The 25,750-nt window shown below is 36.6% G+C and overlaps 3 protein-coding genes across 3 annotated transcripts in view; all 3 read right to left on the bottom strand.

Moving 5' to 3' along the window:
* Window positions 1-8: 8 nt before the first annotated feature.
* LOC111592221 lies at window positions 9-625 on the bottom strand. The gene is made up of 2 exons (XM_023304297.2): window positions 280-625; window positions 9-216 (listed from the first exon to the last, which is right to left on the bottom strand). The coding sequence occupies exons 1-2, from the start codon at window positions 554-556 to the stop codon at window positions 23-25; spliced, it is 471 nt and encodes a 156-aa protein (XP_023160065.2). The 5' UTR covers window positions 557-625; the 3' UTR covers window positions 9-22.
* Window positions 626-779: 154 nt separating this feature from the next.
* Window positions 780-1,583, bottom strand: LOC111592199 (dynein light chain roadblock-type 1). Its single transcript, XM_023304268.2, has 2 exons — window positions 1,275-1,583; window positions 780-1,209 (listed from the first exon to the last, which is right to left on the bottom strand). Exons 1-2 carry the CDS (start codon window positions 1,293-1,295, stop codon window positions 886-888), a joined length of 345 nt encoding a protein of 114 aa, XP_023160036.1. The 5' UTR covers window positions 1,296-1,583; the 3' UTR covers window positions 780-885.
* Window positions 1,584-6,112: 4,529 nt separating this feature from the next.
* The window catches only part of LOC111592152, a 36,706-nt gene continuing 17,068 nt past the window's right edge, over window positions 6,113-25,750 (bottom strand). Inside the window, exons 2-11 of the mRNA XM_030226132.1 lie at window positions 23,072-23,413; window positions 18,746-19,175; window positions 18,409-18,687; window positions 10,367-10,520; window positions 10,012-10,279; window positions 9,845-9,948; window positions 8,940-9,306; window positions 8,671-8,880; window positions 8,185-8,550; window positions 6,113-8,127 (exon numbers count right to left, since the gene is read on the bottom strand). Of these exons, the coding sequence (XP_030081992.1) occupies window positions 6,127-8,127; window positions 8,185-8,550; window positions 8,671-8,880; window positions 8,940-9,306; window positions 9,845-9,948; window positions 10,012-10,279; window positions 10,367-10,520; window positions 18,409-18,687; window positions 18,746-19,175; window positions 23,072-23,161 (4,269 nt within the window). The 5' untranslated portion in view covers window positions 23,162-23,413 and the 3' untranslated portion in view covers window positions 6,113-6,126. The remainder of the gene's footprint in view (window positions 8,128-8,184; window positions 8,551-8,670; window positions 8,881-8,939; window positions 9,307-9,844; window positions 9,949-10,011; window positions 10,280-10,366; window positions 10,521-18,408; window positions 18,688-18,745; window positions 19,176-23,071; window positions 23,414-25,750) is intronic.

The following is a 25,750-nucleotide window of genomic DNA, read 5'->3' on the forward strand; positions in this document are numbered from 1 at the left end:
TTTGATGCTTAGCCAATTGTTTTTATTGTGATCGTTTTTGCTGCAGCTCCTTGGCTACCTGTCGCTGCAAGCAACCAAGGCAGACACATCCTTTGACATGCGGTAAGGGATGATCCACGACATGTACTTCCTGGAGCTCAAAGCTATTTAAGTTGTACGCGGTCAGACTATCCGCTTGCTGGCACTTGCAGTATAAGCAACAACAGACTATGCAGGCTGCGAGGACAGGGTATTAACAATGTGAGTTTCTATGCTGTCAGATCGCACTCTTTCACTTACTTATGCATGTTACCCATAGCGACAGCAGTAAATAAGGATATATGTGTGTAGGCACAATGGGTTCGAAATTAGCTTTGCTATTATCAGGAGCCATTGTTTCACTAGGTCTGCTGCTACTGCTGCTGATGCTGTCGTTGTTATCTGTGTATAAATCCAGAAAGGAATTGACTAACGTTTGCGAGTAGTGGCCCACATTTCCAATGTCACAATGGACAGGACACGAGCTTGAACAAAGGAGAAACGACAGAACAAGCCGTATTCTTGTTTGAATTTTCATTATTATTATTATTACTGCCGATCGAACAACTTTTGCTAAACAAATGCGTTTAAGTTGACATGTGAACACTTAAAGAAGCTTTAGAAAACTACTGGCAAAGTTGCATTAGTAAGTATAAGTGCAGGTATGTCTACGTCGCATTGTAAGCTGTATGCGAGTGCAAGACTGGCCTATTGATAAACAAACAGTTGCCTAGTCGAAATGTGAGACTTCATGGGTCTGTGAAAGAATTTAGCTTGGCAGAGACAACTCTGAATTTATTGGTTAATCATGAACAAGAAAACGAAGATAAGCAATGGGGCTTTATATACCTCTAGCTTTGCGACTGTTTAATCTAAGGACTTTAAATATTTATCCTTTGCATTTTGGACAACCAACATTGTAATCTTCCCATCGGGTGTTATGAGCACCTCATGCAATCTGGTGCGCACACGTAACATGGCTAGATTTTGTTGCGGTTCCAATTTTTGTAGGAATGCTTGTGTCTTCTCGCGTAAATTGTCATAGAGACAGGCGTGCTGCAGGGCATCCTGACGCGACATTGAGGTTTTGACTGGCACACCCGAATGATTCATGATGAGCACCTCCTCTACACCAGGTTTCTCGAGCAGCAAGCGAAAAGCTTCATCAACATAGCTCTGAGTGCGCTTTGGCTGATGAAAAAGGTAAGTTAGTAAAAGATGGATACGTGGATGATATGGATGGATGAGCTATATACCTGAACTTCATAACCCTGCATTTTCTTCAGATTTGTTTGAGACTCTTATTCTATTTGAAATGCTGTCCTAGTTTTGGAAGTGAAAGCATAAACTGCTGTGTTTAAACAGATTTTATTTCAAGCTAAAACATATAAAATTTAAATTTGTGTTCAGTTGGTACATTTTTCGGCCAAGGCAGACGTGCACCATTTATAGTCCGAAAACATGTTGTTAGCCGCAACCATTACCAGTGTAAAAGCCACGGACAGCAGTTGGAGTAATTTCGAAGTCATTTTGTCGCCAAGTGTTTATTTTCTACTCATTGTATGCAATAAATGATTTTTACAAGCCCTAAGTCGTCACATGACTTGACATTTAAGCTATTTATATTTTATAATTTGCCATGAATTCAAATTACTTACGCCTCTTAACGCAGTTAAAATTTCACTCAATAGTGCCTTATGTGAGCAGTTCCAATTTACAAGACCTTACGCATACACTTCTATGCAGCAGTTAAAGCAGTGGTATAGAAGCAGTGCAAAATATACAACCCAGATATGCATGTTAGGCAGTTCAAATGCACACTTATAAGCAGTTCTTAAAGCAGTATATAAGCAGTGTAAAATACGTAATCTTAGAAATGTGTTGAAATATCGCTCTTCAAGAAAACTAAATTTAGACTACTTGATGCGAGATGGGTTTGTGGCGTCTGTCGTTAACGTGCCGCTTATTTATATTAGGTGCGGTCGGTTTAAAGGCTCGTAGGTTCAAACCTCAACCGAGATTGATGTTTTTTTCTGAATCTTCACATTTGTATTTATCTGAAATTAATTACGTAAAGAGCCACTCTCTTTGGCCGGATTAATTTACTTATAGTTAATGCCGTTTATGCGAGAGTAGGCAGATTAAATTTGGTGGGAATTACGCCTTCGGTGCCCATAACGGTTATCAAATCCGTGGGAAAACTATCATCCTTGTTTCCCTCCACAATTTAAAATTTTTTGCAATTTCACTTTACTGATTTTGTTTTGTTAAAACCCATAAATATTTATTCATAAATTATCTAATAATACAATAATATTTCTTATAATATAGTAACATATTTAGTACATTTGGTTTTGTTGGCCGCTTTGGAATTTTCAATCGTATTTTCAATTTCACATTCACAAAATACATTTTAATATGGCCTTTTACAAGAACAGCAAAGTAATTTTTTACTATACGAATTTTTTGCTCAATATGTATATATATATACATATATATATATATATATATATATATATATATATATATATAAATGTATATATAACAATTATTTCGTGGGTTATTTGACTTATCAAATAGACATTTTAAGCGGACAACGAGAAAAGTTCTCAAGTATTGTTTATATATAATAGTACATACAAAATAATTGTACAGCTATTAGCAACACGTCAAGTAGTGAACATTGTTTTAGTCTACGTTTTTGTAAGCCCCATGCCTAAAACTAGAGTACACACTTCTCTAAGTTTTTCACAGAAAAGTATTATCAACACTCTGAGGTTATTTAGGCATAGAGCTATATCCAGTCGATCAATGCCGGCCGCTGCATAAAAGAACTTAAGTCATATATGTTTAAGTTTAACTTATCCAATAGTTAATACATCAATTTTATTCTGCGGCATATATGTGTATATACACCCATATATTATTATGTTCATTTAGATAATTTTACTCCTTTGAGCTTCATTAAATTGCCTTTAGTTATAGTGTTGAATATCAATGAGTTTTTTATTGTACATCGAGCGTATTAAAAAGGTGGGTGGAGTTAAACTTTTTCAAGATTACAATTTACAGATTACTGATTCCATCGTATAGCTATTTTGGGTTTTTATAGGCTTAATGTAGCGATATGAATTACTCAACTATTTTGATTTATTTATTCCTCTCGCAGCTCAAAGTTTCGTACAAAATTTGAAGCTCCTTTGTTTTCGAAATGGGTTGTATTTTTTACTTGATTATTTGGTTTGTAATTTTTAAAGTAAACTTTTTTATGTGCTATGTTCATTCACAAATAGTTGAGCATACGTGTAACATTTATTTTGCCGGAATTGACAGCTTTTGCTAGATATTCTTTATTTAGGTACGAGCAAGTGAAAATTTTGAGTTGAGCAAATTGCTTTGGATTTGCTAATCTTAACATATTTAGCTCATTTATATATGTACACTATATATATATACATATGAGTTTTTCAATTGCATTTTTATCATATACACATACATATTTTAGGTTTTTTAACAGCCATTAACATTTCCATATTTAGGTTATTGTTGATAATTTCTTTACTTTTTTTCAATAATTTCGTAGCTTTTACAGGTACAGACACATTCACATAAACAAACGACATGCGACAATGGGTTAATCCTTTAACAGTGGGGTTATCATAAATATATATATAACACATATATTGTGTAAATTTATTCTAGGTACTTTGATTCGTAATATTATGTCACAGCTACTGCGCTAAAAACAACAACTCAAGAACAACAATTGAATAAAATTCCTGTTTTGTTAATATCCTTACACACTCATAGATTATGTATATATATAACTAAGTTCTATTCCTACATGTGGACAATACATAATGCTCAAAAATTTAACATAGTTTAAAAAATTATCACAAATTTCGGGTTTGCAGTTTTGAATCTAGCAGGAAACTTAATATAAAAATGTAACAAAATTAAATTATGTTTTATGTAAACATTTAAAATATTTTTGATTCTGCCTTGATTTATAATATATTTTGATATAATTTTTGTCTTAGTTTTAAATTACTTTTTCCACTAACTAGATGTACAAACACATACAAATGTTATAGGTATATTTAAATACAATCTTTACTCTATTTTTGCTTTTATTTTTTATTTTTTATATATTTTTTTTTATATTTTAGGCAACACACAGCTTTTTGATTTTTTCTCCATCTAATAACATGTATATATATATTTTTTATAAATAGTATATTTTAACAACAATACACAATAATTGCCATATAAATTATATTTCTCTTTATTATTTTGCATTAGTTTAATTATTGTTATTTGTTTTTAGGTATTTATTTAGTAAGTGTTCAGCTAAGTAATTACACTCATACACACACATAAAACATTTCTAAATATTTGCTTAAAGTTAGTTTTTGGTTTCTTGCTTTGCTGTTGCTGTAAGATCCATAGGTTTATGTATCTTGAAAATCCACTCGTATCTTAATTTCATTAGGTACATGAGTCTCTCATTTGTTTAGGCCTATCAGAATAGAGTTTTACATTAAACTGTGTACTATTTCCATAACTCTACATATACAGACAGATACATATTAACTAACATGCATACGAATTCAACTAAAACCAAATAAAGAAATGTTCTCTTAAGTCCAACTCTTGCCTCGATCTTTGCCCAAATTGCAAGCTTTGTAAAATGCATTAAAAATGTTTTAAAATATATTATAAAGAACATTTGCAGTAAAAATAAATATTATTTGTGTATATGTAGTAGTTATTTCCATATATTTATATGAATATATGTATATAGGGTATATTGTGTATATGTATATAAATGTATATTTTTTCCATTGCATTTGCACATTGCTCTCGATTTGGTTATGTTTCTAACGTCACTAAACATAGTCAATAGGTACAGTTATATATAATCGGGATATATATATATATAGATATATCTATGTATTTTACAGACACCTTTTCCTTCGCACAACAATCAAACGGGCTTTTTTGGGAGTTACTAAAACCTACGTTAACTCTTTGGTAATTGTAATGAGTCTTTCAACATAATACTTAGGTAAACATAGAGCACATAAATCAGTTGATAAGGAACTATTGCAACATAGTTGGTGTGTATGTATATAAGATAGACGGGACATAAATATAGTATATAGCTAGGAAACATTTTTAATGCGTTTTGCTTAAAAACCCCTGCAGTGGATAGTAACTAATTAACTTTTGAATACTAAATTTAAAAAATATAAAAACATTTTACATTTAATTTAAGCACAATTATGCATAAGGCCAATCGACTGAGCTCTGTCAATATGTCCATCATTTAAGACACCAAAGCTAGAGACTTGCAACTTCCTATGCTTATCATGTTTTTCACTTCTTATCAATAATAATCTATAATTGGATTTAGTTTAACTAAAGTACCACAAATTCTAAATTACAGCGTAGGTTTAATTGCGCGAATTTCGGATTTTGGATGCCTCATTCTGGATGGATGTTTGATTAAGACAAGTTGCATTGTAAGCTATATGTTAATAAAATAAATAATAAAATAAACTAAATTAATTTATAAGCAACACTTTGTCGTATCTCAATAAGATTGGCTTCAAATTCCAAAATTGATCATTAAGCTGTATTCACAAACAAATTTTTTTAAGCTGTCACCAAAATCTCGCTCTTGAAACTCCTCTACAAGGGTGTTTGGTATTCGGTGCTCCGAAATTTGCTATTTATTCTTGATTCTGTTTTAAGTCCGTTTATGTGAAACAATTTCTATTTCTTGGGCAAATGTTCAAAGTCTCTTGGAAACAATTTTGAATTGTTGAAGTTGTTGCAATCTCTACCAAATTTCTGTTGCTGTTCGGCGCCAAAGTAAATGTAATCCAAATAAATATTTATAAAATCTACATCTATATAAACATACAGGCATATAACATTTAAGTATTAATATATAGGTATATATAAATATGTATATGTAGACTTGCTTAAAAACAATGTTTTGCTTAGCTCGAGCTCATTTACATTATACTATATAGGTACTTAAAAAAATAGTGTTCAATATTGGAACTACAGTTTATATTAGGTTTCGAGTTGAGCTTTTCTTTATTTCTTAGAAGTTGCAGCTGCTTTCGTTTTGCTTGCTGTTGGTGTAGTATTTGATGTTGTCTTTGTAGAACTTGCCGTTGTTGTTGGCTTGTTCAGCTTTGGGGACATGCTGCTCATGCCGCTGATGTTGCTGTTAATAGATGTTGGTGTTTGTTTGGTTGTCTGGGACTTGCCAGCTGTTGGTGTTGCTGCAAATGTTGTGGACTTTTTTGTGGGCGATGTTGCTGTTGCTGTGGCTGAGAATGTTGTCACCTTCTTAGTAGGTGACGTTGCTGTGGGCTTTGTTGTTGCTGTTGCCGGCTTTGGTGTTGCTGATGTAGGGAAAGTTGTTGCCTTTTTAGTTGGTGATGTTGCTATGGATTTTGGAGCTGTTGTCGATACGGCTGACGGTGATGTTGTGTTCTTTTTAGTAGGTGTGGTGTTTGCTGCTGTTGGAAAAGTTGTAGCGTTTTTAGTAGGCGAAGCAGGCTTTTTTGCAGCTGCTGCTACTTTCTTTGTGGCTGCTGTTGCTGTGGTATTAGATGCAGCTGCTGTTGTCGATGCTTTTACTGTTGCTGGCATGCCAACCGATGCTGCTGGTGTTGGTATTGCTCCCATAGCAATTGCAGCTGGCTTTGGAGTAGTAATTTTCTGAGTTGCTGTAGCTTTCATATCAATAGTTGGTGCTACGTTTGCTGGGGTCTTAGTTGCTTCTTTTCGAATTGCCCCTGTTGTATTACTGTTAACAACAGCAGAAATTGTTGCTGTTGCAGAGGCTGCCTTTGTGGCAGTTGCTGTGTTGCTGGCAATAGCTGTGGTAGATGCTGTTGCAGCTATTTTGTCTGTTGCTGTTGCTGCTTTAGACACATTACTTGCAACAGTTGCTGTTGTTGTTGATGCTTTAGTCAGGTTACTAGCGACAGTGGCCGATGTCACTTCTGCTGTTGCTGGTGCTATCTTTGGAACATTGCTTGCAACAGTTGCTGATGCTTTAGTCGGGTTACTTGCAGCAGTGGCCAATTTTACTTCTGTGGCTGCTGGTGCTATCTTTGGCACATTGCTTGCAACAGTTGCAGCTGTTGCTGCTGGCTGTGTTACCTTACCATCCACACTTGTTGCTAATACAGTTGCCGATGTAAATGCTTGAGGCTTGGCAGTAACACTGACAGTTATTGCTGTCATTGAAGCAACAGTTGTAGCTGGCTTGGTAGCAATGCTTGCAGTTGGCTTTGATATTGTTGTAATAATCTTTGTTGCATTGTCGGTGGCTATAATTGAAGTAGATGCTGTCATAGCAGCTACTGTTGGCGCTGTCTTTAGCGTTTTATTTGCAACAGTCACGCTCGGCTTCAACGTTGTTGATACGTTTAGTGTCTCTATTATTTGGGGCTTTTGAATGGCAGCAACTGTTGCTGTTGCACCGACTCGGTCAATGCTGGCAACACTCACATTTACATCTGTTGCAGCAGTTTTGCTGGGAATGCCGTTCGCAACAGCTGTTGTTATTGGCTTTGTGGCTGGCATAAAAGTAGTCAGAGCTATATTTGGCTTAGTGCCAGTTGGCATCGTGGCAATATTGTTAGTTGTTGCAGCTTTGGCCTGTGAGCTGGCAACAACAGCAGCTGCTGTCTTGGACTTAGCTGGCTCTTCAGGCATAGTTTCTGCTGCAGCAAACGTAGACATGGTGTTGCACTCACGTCCGCTGCTCATGGTGCCAGTAGACAACACTTTGGTGGTAGCTGCAACTGTTGCTGTTGCTGTTGCTGGTGTCTTCAGTTGCTTGCTGGCAGTTGTTTGGCCATCATTGCTCGCTTCGATGAGCGGCGGTCGGCTGGGATTTGCCATTGGTATGGACTTGTTGCGTCCATTCTCCGCTTGAGCTTTCTGCTGATTGCTGTTGCTGCTGTGCCTAGCCGATGTCTTTAGTATGCTCGGCCCGGGCAGCTTACCCACCGTCATAGGCAACACATCAACGTCAACGCTGGCGGCCATCGCTGACGAGGATGCGTTAACCCGCTCTCAGAGTTGCAATGCCTCGTCTCGATAGCCGTTGCTGATGCCGTTGTCGTTGCCGTTGTCGTTGCCGTTGTCATTGCCATTGCCCGCGTCTTCGTACGGCATCAGTTCCGCTGGTGCTCCACTTATTAGTATTTGAGTATTGGTCACACCATCGTAGTTCTGGCTCTGATAGCGTTCGGCATGCAAATTGACACAGGGTCTGCCGGCAGGTCCCCATTCGGCGGTGGGTTTTAACAGATGCTTGAGGCGTTCCTTGAAGCCCAGATGGCTTGGTGCCTTGCAGATTTGCTGCACACCCACCGCAATTATGATAAGCACCGGTAATAGGCCAACGATCCAGCCCACAATATCCGCCCATAGAGGGTATATATAATGTCCGTACTGAGCGGGCTTGTACTCTACCCAGTTGAAGAATAAAATGAACTGCAATTCCAATAGAGATTAATCATTTTTGGGCGACACAGAAAATGAGCTTTCAGGTATATAGGATTATTATATAGTAATTTGAGTGGAAGACAGGAGTATCGAAATCAGTTCGCTTACCAATAGCGTTGCTGGTGTTATATAGCGCCACATAAAGCCCCAGAAAAAGTTCCATAAGCGCGAACGCTTGCCAATCATGCCCTGTATGTCGTTGAGGAAACGCTGTGATCCATAGATCCAGGCAATTAGCAAACACTCCAGTATAGCTATAAGCAGCACAGACCAATTGGCGGCGTATTTGTCCATCAGCTGCAGCCAGTACATGCCGCTCTGAGGAAAAGCACGTTTATGCTGAGAGCTATCATTAGGGATATCTAAGACATGCTCACATTGGTGGTAAAGCCGAGGCCGCCCGTGTAGCCAAATATGGCCACAAAGAGTACAACCCAAGTTTTGTATTGTCGCAGATTTGGAAACTTGTCCAAAATGGCAGTAGTTACGGTTTCCATCAGAGCAAACTGCGAGTCCAGGCCGAGGGTGAGCAGCATGACGAAGAACAGCACAGACCACACAGGTGAGATGGGCAGGCGAGTCACCACCTCCGGATATACAATAAATGCCAAGCCAGCGCCCTGATCCACAACCTTTTTCACCTCCACGTCCAGCTCGTGTGCGAGAAATCCAATTATCGAAAAAATGACTAGACCCGCAAAGAATGAGGTGGCTATGTTGCAAAAGGCAACAATAAGGGCATCCCTGAAAGATAAGCAAATTTATTGATATTTGATTTTATTAATATTATTTAAAGGTAAACGCAAACAAAAAATTCTAATATGAGCATCGAGCTGGCTTCTGCTGGCTTGAGTGGATTTACTTGCGGCGTAGGACTATGATAAGCAGATATCAATAGACTTGAAATACAGATTAAGCTAATTGAGATTTATATAATATATTATATACTTGACTGGCTAACAGACAGATGAATCGGGGGCTGTTGGCCCTGATCAAGGACAGCAGCCATATATCATAAAATTATACCTAAAACCTTCATCAGGAATCAAACCTGAGTCTTCAGAATCGCCCACTACTTTATTGTGTGAATTCCCATTTTTAATGAGCTCATAATCTAAGAAAGAGAAAAAGTTATCAGCTTCCATAAATTTGACTGCTTTTAGCCAAAACTTTTTCTATGTCAATATACAGGAGTTATTGTTAAGAAGGTTAGGAAGACGTTTATACAAAGTACTTGCAGTTCTATTGATATGTGGATATTACAAGACTATATGATACATACTTATAGCAGTTATTGGAGAATTTGTTGTATGAGGACAGCGTGATGAGGCCACCCCATGCGGGGCTCAAAGCAAAAAATATCTGCACCGCGGCATCGCCCCAGACCTAGAAAGAGCATATAAAATGTGAATATTGTGATAAAGGATGCGTTTGGGCAGGATGATTCACTTGAGCATTGGCCAGTTGCTTCCAGTCGGGCGTTAGATAAAACAGTATGCCTGTGCTGGCGCCAGGTAGGGTAACGCCACGGAAGAAGAGTATGACCAGAACCACATACGGAAAGAGTGCCGTAAAGTAGACGACCTTGCCGGAGGACTGGACGCCCTTGCACAGGCACAGAAAGACAATGGCCCAGGCGATGAGCAGGCAGGCGGCCAGAGAGACTTTGATGCTGCCCGTTTCCTCGATGCCCGACGACAGGCCCAGCACAAAGTTGCTGAAAAGAGAAGAGAACAGTAGAGAAGAGTAATCTATATTTAAAGCTGTGGAATCAACTACTATTTCCTTGGGAATGGTCACTCACTTGAAGTACTCCTCGGCTGGAGGACGCTTCAGGGCGTGCAGCGCCAGGCCTGTAATATTGTTTGCCTCAGCATAGCTCGAATTGTAGCAGTTGCGAAGATAGTAGGTGCCATTAATCGCATCACACTGATCGGCCGCCACGTAGGAGAAGCAATCTGCAAGACCCATCAACTAGTTAGCAAATTGTCCAAGACTGTGAAAACAAAAGCCAATGGACTCGAGTCCTGCTCTACTGAACAATTCAAGCTGACAGTCACTCAATTATGCATTAAGGGGCAGCAAATTTTTAATATTTATGAACTATTTGCCGGAACAGCAGGAGCAGAGCGAAAAAGACAAGGAAATAACAATGCTGAAAAAGGACTCGAATGTGTGCGAAAGGACAACAAAAAAGGACGAGCCGTGCAACTTTTATGCGGCTTCATAATTAAAAGGACAAAGTAGCAAATCAGTGGAAAACATGAAAAGGGTAGACTGTTATTGTTGCTGCTACTGCTGCTGCTGCTGCTGCTTTTGTTGTCAGAGAGCAAACAAAAAACACATTGAGCTAAGCTTTTGGTGTATGACACTAGGAAACACCCTGTCCCTGAAACAAATAATTGCATTACTACGACTTTTTCTTCACTTGTTTTATGTAAGCTGTCTGCTCCAAAATTTAGTTAAATAAGTATAACAATGCATGCATTTGACAGTCTTCTAGATACCCTGTTAAGTACATGAGTGCAGTGCTATGCCTATAGAATTCATTTTATTATGTTGCACTGCATTAAGATTTATGATGGAAGCATAAATATCAGGATCACAATTTTTCTAGTATATTATAAACACAAATGTGAACAGCTTATTTCAGACGACTTTGAGATACCCTGTAGCTATCTTTTATTTCGAATATTGAACGATTGATATATTTATCTAAGGCTTAGCCGAATTAATTGCTATTATAAGCGATGACAGTTATAAGAGATCCCCTGTACTAAATTACATTGGACACACAATGGACAATCACTGACATGAACAACTGTAGAGTACAGCCTTGTTGGTGCAGGGTATGTAAGAAGGGTTAAATGGTCTAAAGGGTTTGTCAGCCCCTATGACAGCGGGAGCAACGAGATTCAGTTGTTGACCCAGGCCTGATTAAATTTGAAGAGCGTGCTTTATGGAGTTGAGACGAAAGCAAATCGATGTTGGGTATTGACGAAAGGGCACAAAGTTCAATAGAAACGCTGACTAAGTTGATTACGAGCAAGGCCATTTGCACTTTTATTATTTAGAGTAATAAGAAAATCCATTGAGTTTTAAATAAATATTGTATGAGCGGATCTCATGCCAAATTGCAGCTGGGCAGCCGAGTTATAAAGCAAACTTGAAGCGGCTTATGAAGCACTTTTTGTGCATATTTAAAAAACAAAGAGCTGGCCACGCCGAAACAGGTGACTTTGACACACCTGGCGCTAACAATTTGCGGCTACGCAGCTTAATCCAGCTGCCAAAAAGGCGCCGCCAATGTCAGCAACTGATTATGGCATTTGAGTTGTGACGCTCAACGCCTGCCACACAGGGCGTATGAGTTTTTGGCAAAAAAGGAGAAAAAGCGTGTAAGCTGATGTTTATGAGTGGGTGGCATGGCTGGCATATGCATATGAATGTGTGTGGGTGTCTGAGTCTGCGAGTGTGCCAAATGCCAAAGTTTTTTGGGTCTTTCGGTTGACTAACGAGGCAAGCGGTTGACCACAAAAATGACTAACTGACTGCTGACTGCTGACGGCTGACTGCTGTCTACTGACTGCTGACTATGTGGCTGTTAGTTTGCCAAGTTTTGAGCTAGAGCAATTCGGCATTTTGTGTTTGCTACGGAAATGAAATGTGGCGGCAGTGCGGAGTCACACGCCACAAGCCCTTGGCTAATAGACCGTATTGAGGCATACCAAAAGCCATCTGATTTTCATTTAGTACGGCTCCTTGCCATTTTTAGTTTGTTAATAATATTTCATCCCACTATAGCTTTCATTGGGGAAGCACTGCAACTGGCAAATCGTGTCTGCATGTACCTGCCAGTCCGACATGCAATTAATTTACACATTTGCCATGCGCCTCACGTAGCTGCTAATAAATGGTAACGGTACAGCACATCAGTACAAGGTACAGTCGCCACTCCTGATGCCCTCATTTACTGTACTGCTGCCTGTGCCAGCTGAAGTTGGCTAACTTGATTACGTATCAAATCAGCAGTGTGTTTCAAACATATGATTGCGATCGATGTTTTACGTTTGATTACTGCCAAATTGTAACCCTTCTCAAAGCAAACTCGCATTTAAAGGGAAACAAATGTGATTAGATGAAGTTTAACCTTGATACGTCTGGCAAGGCAATATTTATAGGATGTATGGTTATTTGATTCATTTTTAGAGGATCTGAATATTTGGAATATTTTAATTTTGGTACGGCAAAATTTATTTATTTATAGGTATATGAATATATCATTTTCTGATTCATCTTTAGATCTGAATAGTAATTCGATTGCCAGACTCTCAACTGAGTTGCTATATATTTTTATATTATATATTTTATATTTTGTTTTAAATATTATTAAAAAAGTAGTTAACACTTTAAAGGAGCTGCCTGCATATAGCCAAATTGTTTAATAGTAAAGGTAAAGAGCGATCTGTGGAGTTGTTGGCATGCAAGTCATTAAGTTTAATGTGTTTTCCACTGTCTACCAACAAATCGATTAGTCAACAAATTAGATAATTGACATAAAGTTTGCAAATGAAAAGAAAATAAATAAAATGAAATGATAAAATAGATAAACAATTTAAACTAAGAAAATAAATTATTTCTTCTTTTGAAAGTTATTAATTCTATGAGCTTTAAAATGTATTTTAGCAATTTTTAATTGCTATTATACATATATTATATATATATATATATATATATATTATATGACCTTAAAATACGATGTGGACAGTTCTTCTAACTTTAATGTTCCATGTTTCTAGAGCTTTAAAATGAGTTCGAAACTAATTTTTAATTTGCTTTGCAGCATGCCAGAATGTCAATGGATTTTTTCCTTATATGTGCAAAGTCATTTGCTTTTATGTTGAAGAAAATGGCAGAATTTTAAATGTCTCTTTAAAACGTGTCATGCCATGAATCGAATATTTCAATTTACGTGCTAATTTTAACTTAAATATGATACATTTTTCACTGCAACTCGATTCAAATTAATCAAAGAGTCTGACAACGGCACAAAACCAACTCAATCAGCGTTGATTCAATTGCCCCCCGTTACGCATACGCCCCATATGACCCAGTCTAGGAGCTGTTAGCGTACGACATTTAAGCGAAGGCTAAGCATATGGACCCTTTATATATATATATATACAAATGCAGGCTTGTGTGCTTTTTACAGCATATTCATCATCTAATCAATCAGCATCAAAATGAAAATCAAACGCTTTACAGCTAGAAAATTGAACAGAATTTCTTGTGGTTCTTGTGGTCGCAGAAGTTGGGTTTATTTTGTTTTTATTTTATTTTTCTCTTCTACTCTTTTTTTTGTTGGCATGTGGGTGGCTTCAAAGTGTTTACACGCCGTTTAATTTGCCTGTCTGCCTTTATTTGTTATGCAATTAATTTTATTACAAACATACGCTCATACAGAACAAGACAAAGATAGCTAGCGGGAGGCGGAGAGCGAGAGAGAGAAGGAGATGGATAACCTGATAGAGCCCGTAGATACAAATCATATAAAAGTTTATGCGAATGCGGCAGCAGGCTAAAACTGTCTGCCTTTCAATTTGGCCAACTCGAGCGTGTCTACCCAGCCAACTGTGCCTGTGCGTTCGTCTGTTCGTGTTGGCATCTTACATTTGATTACAAATACACACACACGAAAACAAACACGCTCACGCACACTATGATAAGATTGTTATATAAGCCGCTCCCAAGTCGCCTTGCTGAGGAAATTGCCATTAAATTTTGTGACCTTTAAGTTTGATGTCAGCCTTCAACTTTTTTCTTGTTCTACAAAAACTTTTTACTAACAAACTGTTGTTGTTGCTGGTCCATGTGTCAGGCACATGTTGGCCATGTCCACAACATTCGCTTTGATTAGCTCAACAACCTTATTGGCCCAATTAGAAGTTATAAAAAATTAAAAGCAAAATGAATAGCAAATACGAGCCAAAGTCCGTCTGGAACATCGCCGGAAAACCCTCAGAGAGGATAATCAAAATAGTTACTTTATTATCATCAATAAATTGATTAAGGACTAGTTTTTACTCAGTTTTATGGTATGCTTAGATCATCTCATTTCAAAGCCTCTGCAACTGAAACGACTCGGGAACACTTTTCTTTTTAAATTTGGCGATTGAGTAAGCAAAAAATATGTCGATAATATTCAACGTTCTTTATGGTTTACCTTAGATATTAATAGAGAATGAGGCAATTGAATGTTACCAGTTGATTTATTAATTTTATAATAGAATAGAATAGAATTAGAATATAAACTAAAAATCGATTTTCTTATTTGTCTTTCGCCTGTAAAAGGGAGCATTTCGTACCATACTTGGCCATACTTGGTCATATTAGAACAAAGCGTTGCCACCTGGTTAAAAGGCCATAAGAATGCTGCAGTACAACTTGTCATGAAACTAAGCTGATTTTGACTTGTTCTTTTTTTGCTTATATTTTGACTATACTTTATTTTAACATGTTGCATTCTTAGCACTTTTTTATGTTTATTGGGAGGGAAAAAGATTTTTATGTGAGTTGATTAGGCTTTGTGAATGGAGTCGGGTTGCAGTTATTAATTCATGATTGAGCGCACCTTTGGTGGGAAGTGTACGGCTTGCAGTTGCGCCAGGTGAGTTAATTTGAATTTTTTTGAATGATATCTTTTCTTTCATGTCGCCTCTCCCTCTCCCTCATTCAGAGACAGCTGCCTCTACTTGTTGTTATTTAAATAAATATATATAATTTTATATATTAGCGCTGAGTTGTCTATGCTCTGACACTCACTAGACACACTCTATCTATCTCTCTCTCTCTCTCTCTCTTTATGTCATTAGTTTTTTCTACCTTTAATCTATTTTATTACATTTCCGTAATATGTGCTCATAAGTATTAATTGTTTGGATCATAAGCTAATACTTGGCAAACGATGACAGCAATGAAATGCAAATAAAATACAGAGTCTCCTGCGTAGCCTCATGGCATGAGCAAAGTCCACAGAAAAAAGGAAAACAAGATTTCACTCAGCAACATATTGGCTGAGAAAGTGTTTGAGTTGTTGTTATTGTTTGTTATTATGTGTTGAATTTGTGTTTGTCTTGAGGGTCACAAACAAACTGAAGCTGGCGCTAGGAGTGCAAGATATTCAATCTATGAACAAACAAGTTAAACACATTTTAATCATGAGGCTAAAAGTAAACATTTATCATCTAAAATTCGATGAGACGAGAAACGAGAATTGAGCACAAGGACGAGGACGAGGACGAGGACGAAGGCGAAAGCGAAGACGAAGACGAGGCCAAAGCCACTGGCGAGACGAGGTGAAAGTGTCAATAAATGAAATCCTAAAGAAATTGCTTGTCTGCCGCCTGAGATTGCGGCTGTGCGACAGTACATACATATATATGTATATATATATATATATATGTTTGCCTGTGTGTGTGCCTGTATATGTGCAGCTAAAGAGCTTAAAAAAAGCATGAGCACAAGGCTGCGAATCGGCATGCAAGCCAACGAAGCCACAGCCACAGCCGCAGCCGCCGTCACCGCCGATTGAATGTCAAAATGTGCTTAGACATAATTGTTGTCATCTTAAGTATTTCTTTTTGTAGCTCTCTAAAGAGCGGAAGAAGACAAAGCAGAAGGCGAGCAGCAAAAACGCTTATTCACATTGACATGAGTCGGCTGGACGAGCAGATACTTTCTAAACAATTAATTGTTCAAGAACATGGCAAATAAAATAGTTTTGTCAATTAAGGAAAAATTCATAAAAATCTCTTCTCTTAGAAGAGAGGGATTTTGCTACTTAAATTTAAAGAAACTTATTCAAGAATGAGTGCATTGATGATGCACTTGAGTCATGCTTCAAGATTTAGAGATATATCAAAACTCTTTGAACTAAAAACTTATAAATATCTATAATTATATTTGCAGTAATCTTCACTACGCAAATCGATGAATTTACAGCTGATGAAACTATTTTGAACATTTTATTTTACAGAGTATACTAGCAAGAGGAAGGCTAACAACAAAATCGCCCCGATTGCGCATATCGATTTCTGTTGCCGACGGACAGAGCGGAAATGCCTGAGTATTTTTTTCGCTGTTGCTGCTGATGCTGCCGCTGTTGCTGCTGCTGTTGCTGTTGCTGTTGCTGCTGCTGTTGCTGCTGGTGTCTCTGCTTTGGGCTATGGCTTTGCATCAATGGCCGCCATATTAAATCATGTTGGCTCAAGCGGCAATGGGCGTGGGTGGCGCGTAGTGGCAGCTGCCGCTGAAGCTCATGCAAAAACTTTCAATGGCGTTAGCTGTTGTTGCTATGATTATTACTTGTACGGGCTGTAGCCTGTACACAGCACCACTTGAGTGTCTGTGAGTGTGTGTGTGTGGGTGAGTGGGTGTGTGTATACACGTTTAAGTGCTACTGAGGCAGCCGCAATAAAATAAGCAAAGTTCGCAGCTTGAGTCGCATAAAAAAGCAAAACAAGCTGCAATTTGTAGCACTTTCAAGCAACGACTTTTAATACTCTACCAAACTTGTAGATGCAATAATTATAATTAATACATACATAATATATAATATGTATATAAACAACTTTATTGAATGAAATAACTTTACGACACTTAAAAAATGTATAAAAATTCCAATGGAATTTTTATTTAAGTGACAGACTATGTTACTTTATAGTTGTACATAATACTCTATTTTGTGCCAGCTAGTTCAAACGTACAGCCTTCACTGCCCGTCTACTCTCACAGACTCGTTAAAGATTTATGTCCTTCGCGTGGCGGACAAAATTTTAAATTGTGTCGCTGTGTTTGTATTACATCTCTCTCGGTGTGTGTGTGTGTGTCTGTGTAGAGAAATCAAATGCACGCTTAAGCGCGCACAATATGCGCTGCCCTGCCACGCCCAGCGCTGAAGCGCCCCCTGCGCTGTCAAACGAAAAGCAGCGCAAAAACAATTGCCTGCTTCAAGGCGTTGTCTAGCTGCGGGCCAACTTTTTTTGCTGTTGCCTGTTTATTATTATCATTTTTGGGAAGAAAAAAGGAAAAAACTTGGTTTTTATTGTTTACGTGTGCGTTGATTGCGAACGTATAAAAACCTAGCTAGCATATTTACAAGCACAGCATTAACTTTTGCTGTCGAACGTAAAAATTTATGAAGGGACGCCAAATTAATGTGTGATCGATTTGTATGGAAAAGTTTGCAATGTGTTATCGATGTTCATAAATACGCTAATACAATCGCCAATTTGGTGGAATTACATAAATTAATTCATCCGACCTTATTTATTTCACTGTCATTAATCAGTTAGTCAATCAATTGACCATTCTAGTGACTATGGCCAGTAGCTGGATATAAGCGTATTAGTCTAGCATTCAATTAAATAATTAAATCTTGTTATTCAACTGTAGTCGATACCGATGTATATATTTGTAATCGATATGGATCCATGCAGGCTCATATAACAGTTATCGATAGTCAGTATTGCACTCAATGTAATACAGTGAACTCTTATGATATTTAATGCAGAAAATAAATATAATAAAATCATAAAACAATGATTGGCTTATCAACTACATATATTACATTTCCTGGCCAATTTCCCACTGGGTCGTTTACTTTAATGGGCCTTGTCGTTTAGGCATTACGACCACGTTTGCCCTAATGCGGCCAAGCAAAAGTTTTGGACAGGATAAAGTTTCACTTTTGACAGCTTGCAGCTTAATTTATTGCCAAAAATAATATTGTTAGCTTGGACCACGCAGCCTTTCCACCTGCAACTCAATTTAAGTTTGTTTACTCACGCTGCGTGCTCCATTCCGGCTCGCAGTTCTGCCAAGGTAGCTGGGTACGGAACGAGGCAAACATATAGAATATGGTCCAGGCGATGATCAGATTGTAGTACAGCATGACAATGGCCGAAACGATGACCATGCCGGTGCCCAGGCCACGAAAGAGCGGGCAGAAGCGTCGATAGATGGCCACCGGCCCCAGGGCAGCATATTGGCCAAACGAGAGCTCCATGAACATGAGCGGCAGACCCGCTATGATGAGCATGATGGTAAAGGGTATTAAGAACGCACCTGCAATCAAAGTTTTGTTGAACATATTCAGGAAAGGATGTATATGGGAAGGACCTACCACCTCCATTGTTGTAGCACAGATAGGGAAAGCGCCAGACGTTACCAAGGCCTACGGAGTAGCCAAGCAGCGAAAGCAGAAAATCAAAGCGTCCCGTCCAATTACCGCGTTCCGGATCGCCTGTCTCAATAGCCACCACGTCAGCGTCCAGTGTGACCAGCGCCGTGCCGGAGGCGCAGCCAGCAATGCTTATGGCTGTGGGCGTGGTGGTTAACTGAGGCGGTGCTGCCTGCTTACCCGATGGCGTGGGTGTTAAAGCTGCCGCATTGCCAGGACACACTACATTGCCACCGCCTGCTGCTGCCACAGGACCCGCTCCAACTCCAGCTCCGACGCCAGCTGCTGTTGCTGGCTTGCTACTATGAGGCAATTTGAGTGGCTTGCCTCGCTCCGAAGTGAATTCACAGCTAGTGAAACGATCCTCATTTTGCTGCAAGGAATTGAATGTCGGCCTGGTTAAATAACCTTACTTGACAGTGACTCGACATACATCTGACCAGCTGCCAGGCTACCGCAACGAATGGCATTCTATGCTCATTATTGAACGAATTACGTGAACAATGTAACACTCAGTTTTGTGTGCCTTTATACACTTTATACTATTAAAGCATCATATCACTGTTACTCTCATTATTAAATTTGTATCGCCATTTATCTATTCTATTAAAAATATATTACCTAAATTTGTTGATTGACAGAGAAATCATTTAAAATTCAAAGCGTATTATTATATATTCTATCTTCCCTCCTCAACCTTTAATCTTGAAACTTCAATCTTCAATCTTTCATCTTCTATCTTCAACCTTCAATCTTCTATCTTTCATCTTCTATCTTCGCCCTTCAATTTTCTATCTTCGCCCTTCAATTTTCTATCTTCGATCTTCAATCTTTAATGTTAAATCTCCAATCTTCAATCTTCAATCTTTCATCTTCTATCTTCAACCTTCAATCTTCAATCTTTCATCTTCTATCTTCAACCTTCAACCTTTAATGTTAAATCTCCAATCTTCAATCTTCAATCTTTCATCTTCTATCTTCAACCTTCAATCTTCTATCTTCAACCTTCAACCTTCAATCTTCTATCTTCAATCTTTAATGTTAAATCTCCAATCTTCAATCTTTCATCTTCAATCTTCAATCTTCAATCTTCTATCTTTCATCTTCTATCTTCAACCTTCAATCTTCTATCTGTCATCTTCTATCTTCAACCTTCAATCTTCTATCTTCAATCTTCGATCTTTAATGTTAAATCTCCAATCTTCAATCTTTCATCTTCAATCTTCAATCTTCCATCTTTAATCTTCAATTTTCAATCTTCAATCTTTCATCTTCTATCTTCAATCTTCAATCTTCAATCTTTCATCTTCAATCTTCCATCTTTAATCTTCAATTTTCAATCTTCAATCTTTCATCTTCTATCTTCAACCTTCAATCTTCTATCTTCTATCTTCAACCTTCAATCTTTAATGTTAAATCTCCAATCTTCAATCTTTCATCTTCAATCTTCAATCTTCCATCTTTAATCTTCAATTTTCAATCTTCAATCTTTCATCTTCTATCTTCAACCTTCAACCTTTAATGTTAAATCTCCAATCTTCAATCTTCAATCTTTCATCTTCTATCTTCAACCTTCAATCTTCTATCTTCAACCTTCAACCTTCAATCTTCTATCTTCAATCTTTAATGTTAAATCTCCAATCTTCAATCTTTCATCTTCAATCTTCAATCTTCAATCTTCTATCTTTCATCTTCTATCTTCAACCTTCAATCTTCTATCTGTCATCTTCTATCTTCAACCTTCAATCTTCTATCTTCAATCTTCGATCTTTAATGTTAAATCTCCAATCTTCAATCTTTCATCTTCAATCTTCAATCTTCCATCTTTAATCTTCAATTTTCAATCTTCAATCTTTCATCTTCTATCTTCAATCTTCAATCTTCAATCTTTCATCTTCAATCTTCCATCTTTAATCTTCAATTTTCAATCTTCAATCTTTCATCTTCTATCTTCAACCTTCAATCTTCTATCTTCTATCTTCAACCTTCAATCTTTAATGTTAAATCTCCAATCTTCAATCTTTCATCTTCAATCTTCAATCTTCCATCTTTAATCTTCAATTTTCAATCTTCAATCTTTCATCTTCTATCTTCAACCTTCAACCTTTAATGTTAAATCTCCAATCTTCAATCTTCAATCTTCAATCTTTCATCTTCTATCTTCAACCTTCAATCTTCTATCTTCAACCTTCAACCTTCAATCTTCTATCTTCAATCTTTAATGTTAAATCTCCAATCTTCAATCTTTCATCTTCAATCTTCAATCTTCAATCTTCTATCTTTCATCTTCTATCTTCAACCTTCAATCTTCTATCTGTCATCTTCTATCTTCAACCTTCAATCTTCTATCTTCAATCTTCGATCTTTAATGTTAAATCTCCAATCTTCAATCTTTCATCTTCAATCTTCAATCTTCCATCTTTAATCTTCAATTTTCAATCTTCAATCTTTCATCTTCTATCTTCAATCTTCAATCTTCAATCTTTCATCTTCAATCTTCCATCTTTAATCTTCAATTTTCAATCTTCAATCTTTCATCTTCTATCTTCAACCTTCAATCTTCTATCTTCTATCTTCAACCTTCAATCTTTAATGTTAAATCTCCAATCTTCAATCTTTCATCTTCAATCTTCAATCTTCCATCTTTAATCTTCAATTTTCAATCTTCAATCTTTCATCTTCTATCTTCAACCTTCAATCTTCTATCTTTCATCTTCTATCTTCAACCTTCAATCTTCAATCTTCAATCTTCAATCTTCAATCTTTCATCTTCTATCTTCAACCTTCAATCTTCTATCTTTCATCTTCTATCTTCGCCCTTCAATTTTCTATCTTCGATCTTCAATCTTTAATGTTAAATCTCCAATCTTCAATCTTCAATCTTTCATCTTCTATCTTCAACCTTCAATCTTCTATCTTCAACCTTCAACCTTCAATCTTCTATCTTCAATCTTTAATGTTAAATCTCCAATCTTCAATCTTTCATCTTCAATCTTCAATCTTCAATCTTCTATCTTTCATCTTCTATCTTCAACCTTCAATCTTCTATCTGTCATCTTCTATCTTCAACCTTCAATCTTCTATCTTCAATCTTTCATCTTCTATCTTCAACCTTCAATCTCCAATCTTTCATCTTCTATCTTCAACCTTCAATCTTCTATCTTCAACCTTCAACCTTCAATCTTCTATCTTCAATCTTTAATGTTAAATCTCCAATCTTCAATCTTTCATCTTCAATCTTCAATCTTCAATCTTCTATCTTTCATCTTCTATCTTCAACCTTCAATCTTCTATCTGTCATCTTCTATCTTCAACCTTCAATCTTCTATCTTCAATCTTCGATCTTTAATGTTAAATCTCCAATCTTCAATCTTTCATCTTCAATCTTCAATCTTCCATCTTTAATCTTCAATTTTCAATCTTCAATCTTTCATCTTCTATCTTCAATCTTCAATCTTCAATCTTTCATCTTCAATCTTCCATCTTTAATCTTCAATTTTCAATCTTCAATCTTTCATCTTCTATCTTCAACCTTCAATCTTTAATGTTAAATCTCCAATCTTCAATCTTTCATCTTCAATCTTCAATCTTCCATCTTTAATCTTCAATTTTCAATCTTCAATCTTTCATCTTCTATCTTCAACCTTCAATCTTCTATCTTTCATCTTCTATCTTCAACCTTCAATCTTCAATATTCAATCTTCAATCTTCAATCTTTCATCTTCTATCTTCAACCTTCAATCTTCAATCTTTCATCTTCTATCTTCAACCTTCAATCTTCTATCTTCAACCTTCAACCTTCAATCTTCTATCTTCAATCTTTAATGTTAAATCTCCAATTTTCAATCTTTCATCTTCAATCTTCAATCTTCAATCTTCTATCTTTCATCTTCTATCTTCAACCTTCAATCTTCTATCTTTCATCTTCTATCTTCAACCTTCAATCTTTAATGTTAAATCTCCAATCTTCAATCTTTCATCTTCTATCTTCAACCTTCAATCTTCTATCTTCAATCTTCGATCTTTAATGTTAAATCTCCAATCTTCAATCTTTCATCTTCAATCTTCAATCTTCCATCTTTAATCTTCAATTTTCAATCTTCAATCTTTCATCTTCTATCTTCAACCTTCAATCTTCTATCTTCAATCTTCAATCTTCAATCTTTAATGTTAAATCTCCAATCTTCAATCTTCAATCTTCCATCTTTAACCTTCAATCTTCAAATTTCAATCTTCAATCTTCAAACTCCAATCGTTTTAAGTTATTACCTCCCATAGATCCACATCCAGCTGGGTGCTTGATTCCTTGTTCGGCTTGAGGCTTTTCGTTTTAGACTTTGTCTTTGATTTCTTATCCATGTTGGGGCTCAGTTGTTGCTGCTAATTGCATGCTATTCTTTGGCTCTGGCTGTGGCTCTGTCTGCTTCTGCTTCTGCTGCTTTGTTCAGCTGCTGTTTTGCAGCTTTTCGGTTTTCGTATTTTGTGATTTATGTCACTCGCTTCATAAATTCAAGTTTTCGTAACAGATGGCACTGGATAGCATAGCCTGGTTGTTTTTGTTGTTGATGGGGACGTGGCTCAGGCAGTGCCTTTAGGTCATGTTTTCTGGCCCTGCAAGCAAACAAAGACAGGCAGAATTTTGTTAATGATGCTGAACAATGGTTTCGGCTATGTGTGAATTATGGGAGCATTATTTAAGTCTCAATCAATACAATTTAAAATGGGAAATTCAAGTGCAATTTGTGTGAGAGTTTTACAAAGCATTTACCAATTGCTTGTTAAAGTTCGCCACTCAATTTGCATTCAATAATTAAATAAAGCATGTTAATTAACTCGTTTAAATAGCGAAATGTTTCAACTATTGATACCGCATTTTGTTTTCCATTTCCCAACTGTTGGGGTGTGAAAAATGTTGGCATAAAAAGCCACATCGATTCCATTCCATTTCATTTTGCACTTTGACTGACATTGAAAAAAAACCAGTGAGCAAAATAAAATAGGGCAAAAACTTTCACATTGACATTCAAAAAAGAATGGAATATATGTATATCAGTATAGATATATTTATATATATATATATATATAACATATATATGTATAAAATTAACTCAATTGATGCTGATGTGGCAGAGGTAGCAGCAACAAGGGCATCAGCTTTATGGATATGTTCACATATGGGGAAGGTTTTACCTTACAGTTGTACTCGCAGTTCGTTAACAAAAGATTTTGCTCAAGGAAATACAACAACAATAACAACAACAGCAACCACAACAAAAGATTGACAGAAAGAAAGCAATACAAGTTGAACCTTGATGCAGATTATATATGTAAAATGAAATGTGGCAAATGGAATTTATAGATTTTGGTTTTTAGAGTGGCAATGGCAAGAGGACCAGCTCAATCTGAAATTCAATATGCCTTTGGCCTTGTCAACTCGTCATATTCCTTTGCAAATGCATTAAATCAATTTTTCGATATTTATTTGATCGAAAATGTCTATTTCTGCCGAAGAGTTCAATATGTGAAATTAGTTTTCTCAGATTTTAAACTTTTCTTTATTTGGCAACGGTTTTATTTTATTTATGGTAATATTTTGTTTACGTTTATAAGATTCATTTACTTATGCTAGAAGAAAATTACAGACTTTTTAGCAGTTTTTTTTTTTCAATTTTTAATCAACTTTTACAAATTTCGCAGACGAGAAAAAAATTCTTATTTCAGTTAACATAAGAATTTTATTAAAATGTTTTAAGTTAAAATTTTCCTATTAATAGTGTTTTTATATTTTAAAAAAATGTTAACTTAATCGTAACGTTTTATTTCAGCACCAATATTTTCAAATCTAATAGTCCGATTTCTTTTTAAATGGCTGAGAGACATTACGCTAAGCTAGTTGGCAAAAAGTGGTTTAAGCATGTCGCTTTAAGCCAATTTTTATCAAGCATTTTGAGATTAATGAGTGCTTCAGAAAATAACGTGTCGCCAATGACACTTGACACTGTCGCCTCACATACACTACACACACACTCACACATACTTAGCTTTGTGTGTTTGTGAAACGATGCGATGTGCACGATGCAAGGCTCAGCGTTTAGTTCTTGGTCACGTTTTTATGCGCCAATTTCGCCTTTGGCCTGAATGTGGTTCGTGTGTGTGGCTATCTGTTGACAAGTTTCACAATTAGACAGTCAAATGTGCATTTAAGTGACAGTCTGCGAATGTTTTTATGTGATTGTTGCCAATGAGCTGCTTGGTGTAGTCGGCCTTGCCTAATGAGTGGGAGCTTTTGCAGTTGGGTTTATGAGCTTGAATTGTGTCTGATGGAGGCAAATAGAGAGTGACAAAGGCAGACAGAGAGGGAGACAGACAGAGATAGATGGAGAGAGACAGATATAGCGAGAGAAAAAGAGACAGTCAAAGATAGAAAGAGAGGCAAAGAGTGAGACAAAGGGAGAAAGATAGAGAAAGGATAAACCGAAATAGAGAGATATATAAATAAAAGAAAATATAAAAGAGAGAGAGAGAGAGAGAGAGAGATGAGAGAGAGCAGAAGTTATGTGAAATCATAAGCGTATTTCGACGCTCTGTTCGATTTCACTGGATGGGAATTACAAATCTAATCTTCTACATATAGTAAAGAGTAAGTCCCTTTATATATTTTATACATATATAATATATGAAAACATATTGCAGTATACTTTATATTTATATTTTTGAATATTATCATCAGACGAATATACACTGAATATTATATAAGATGTTTCTATTGTTGTTTAGAATGTTTTCGTTTTGGAATATCAATACCATGAGCTACACCTTCTAAGCAGGCAAAATTCTTGTATCTAGTATTAAAATCCAGACTAATTGATCTTGATTTTTATACTATATCTGTAAGCAGTCCAGTAAAATAGAAAAGGAATAAAAAATGGTCTTCGTATTGTCCTTTTT

This window comes from Drosophila hydei, unplaced genomic scaffold, assembly GCF_003285905.1.
Source record: "Drosophila hydei strain 15085-1641.00,03,60 unplaced genomic scaffold, DhydRS2 tig00000060-arrow-pilon, whole genome shotgun sequence".
In the NCBI taxonomy this organism is placed as follows: Eukaryota; Metazoa; Arthropoda; class Insecta; order Diptera; family Drosophilidae; genus Drosophila; species Drosophila hydei.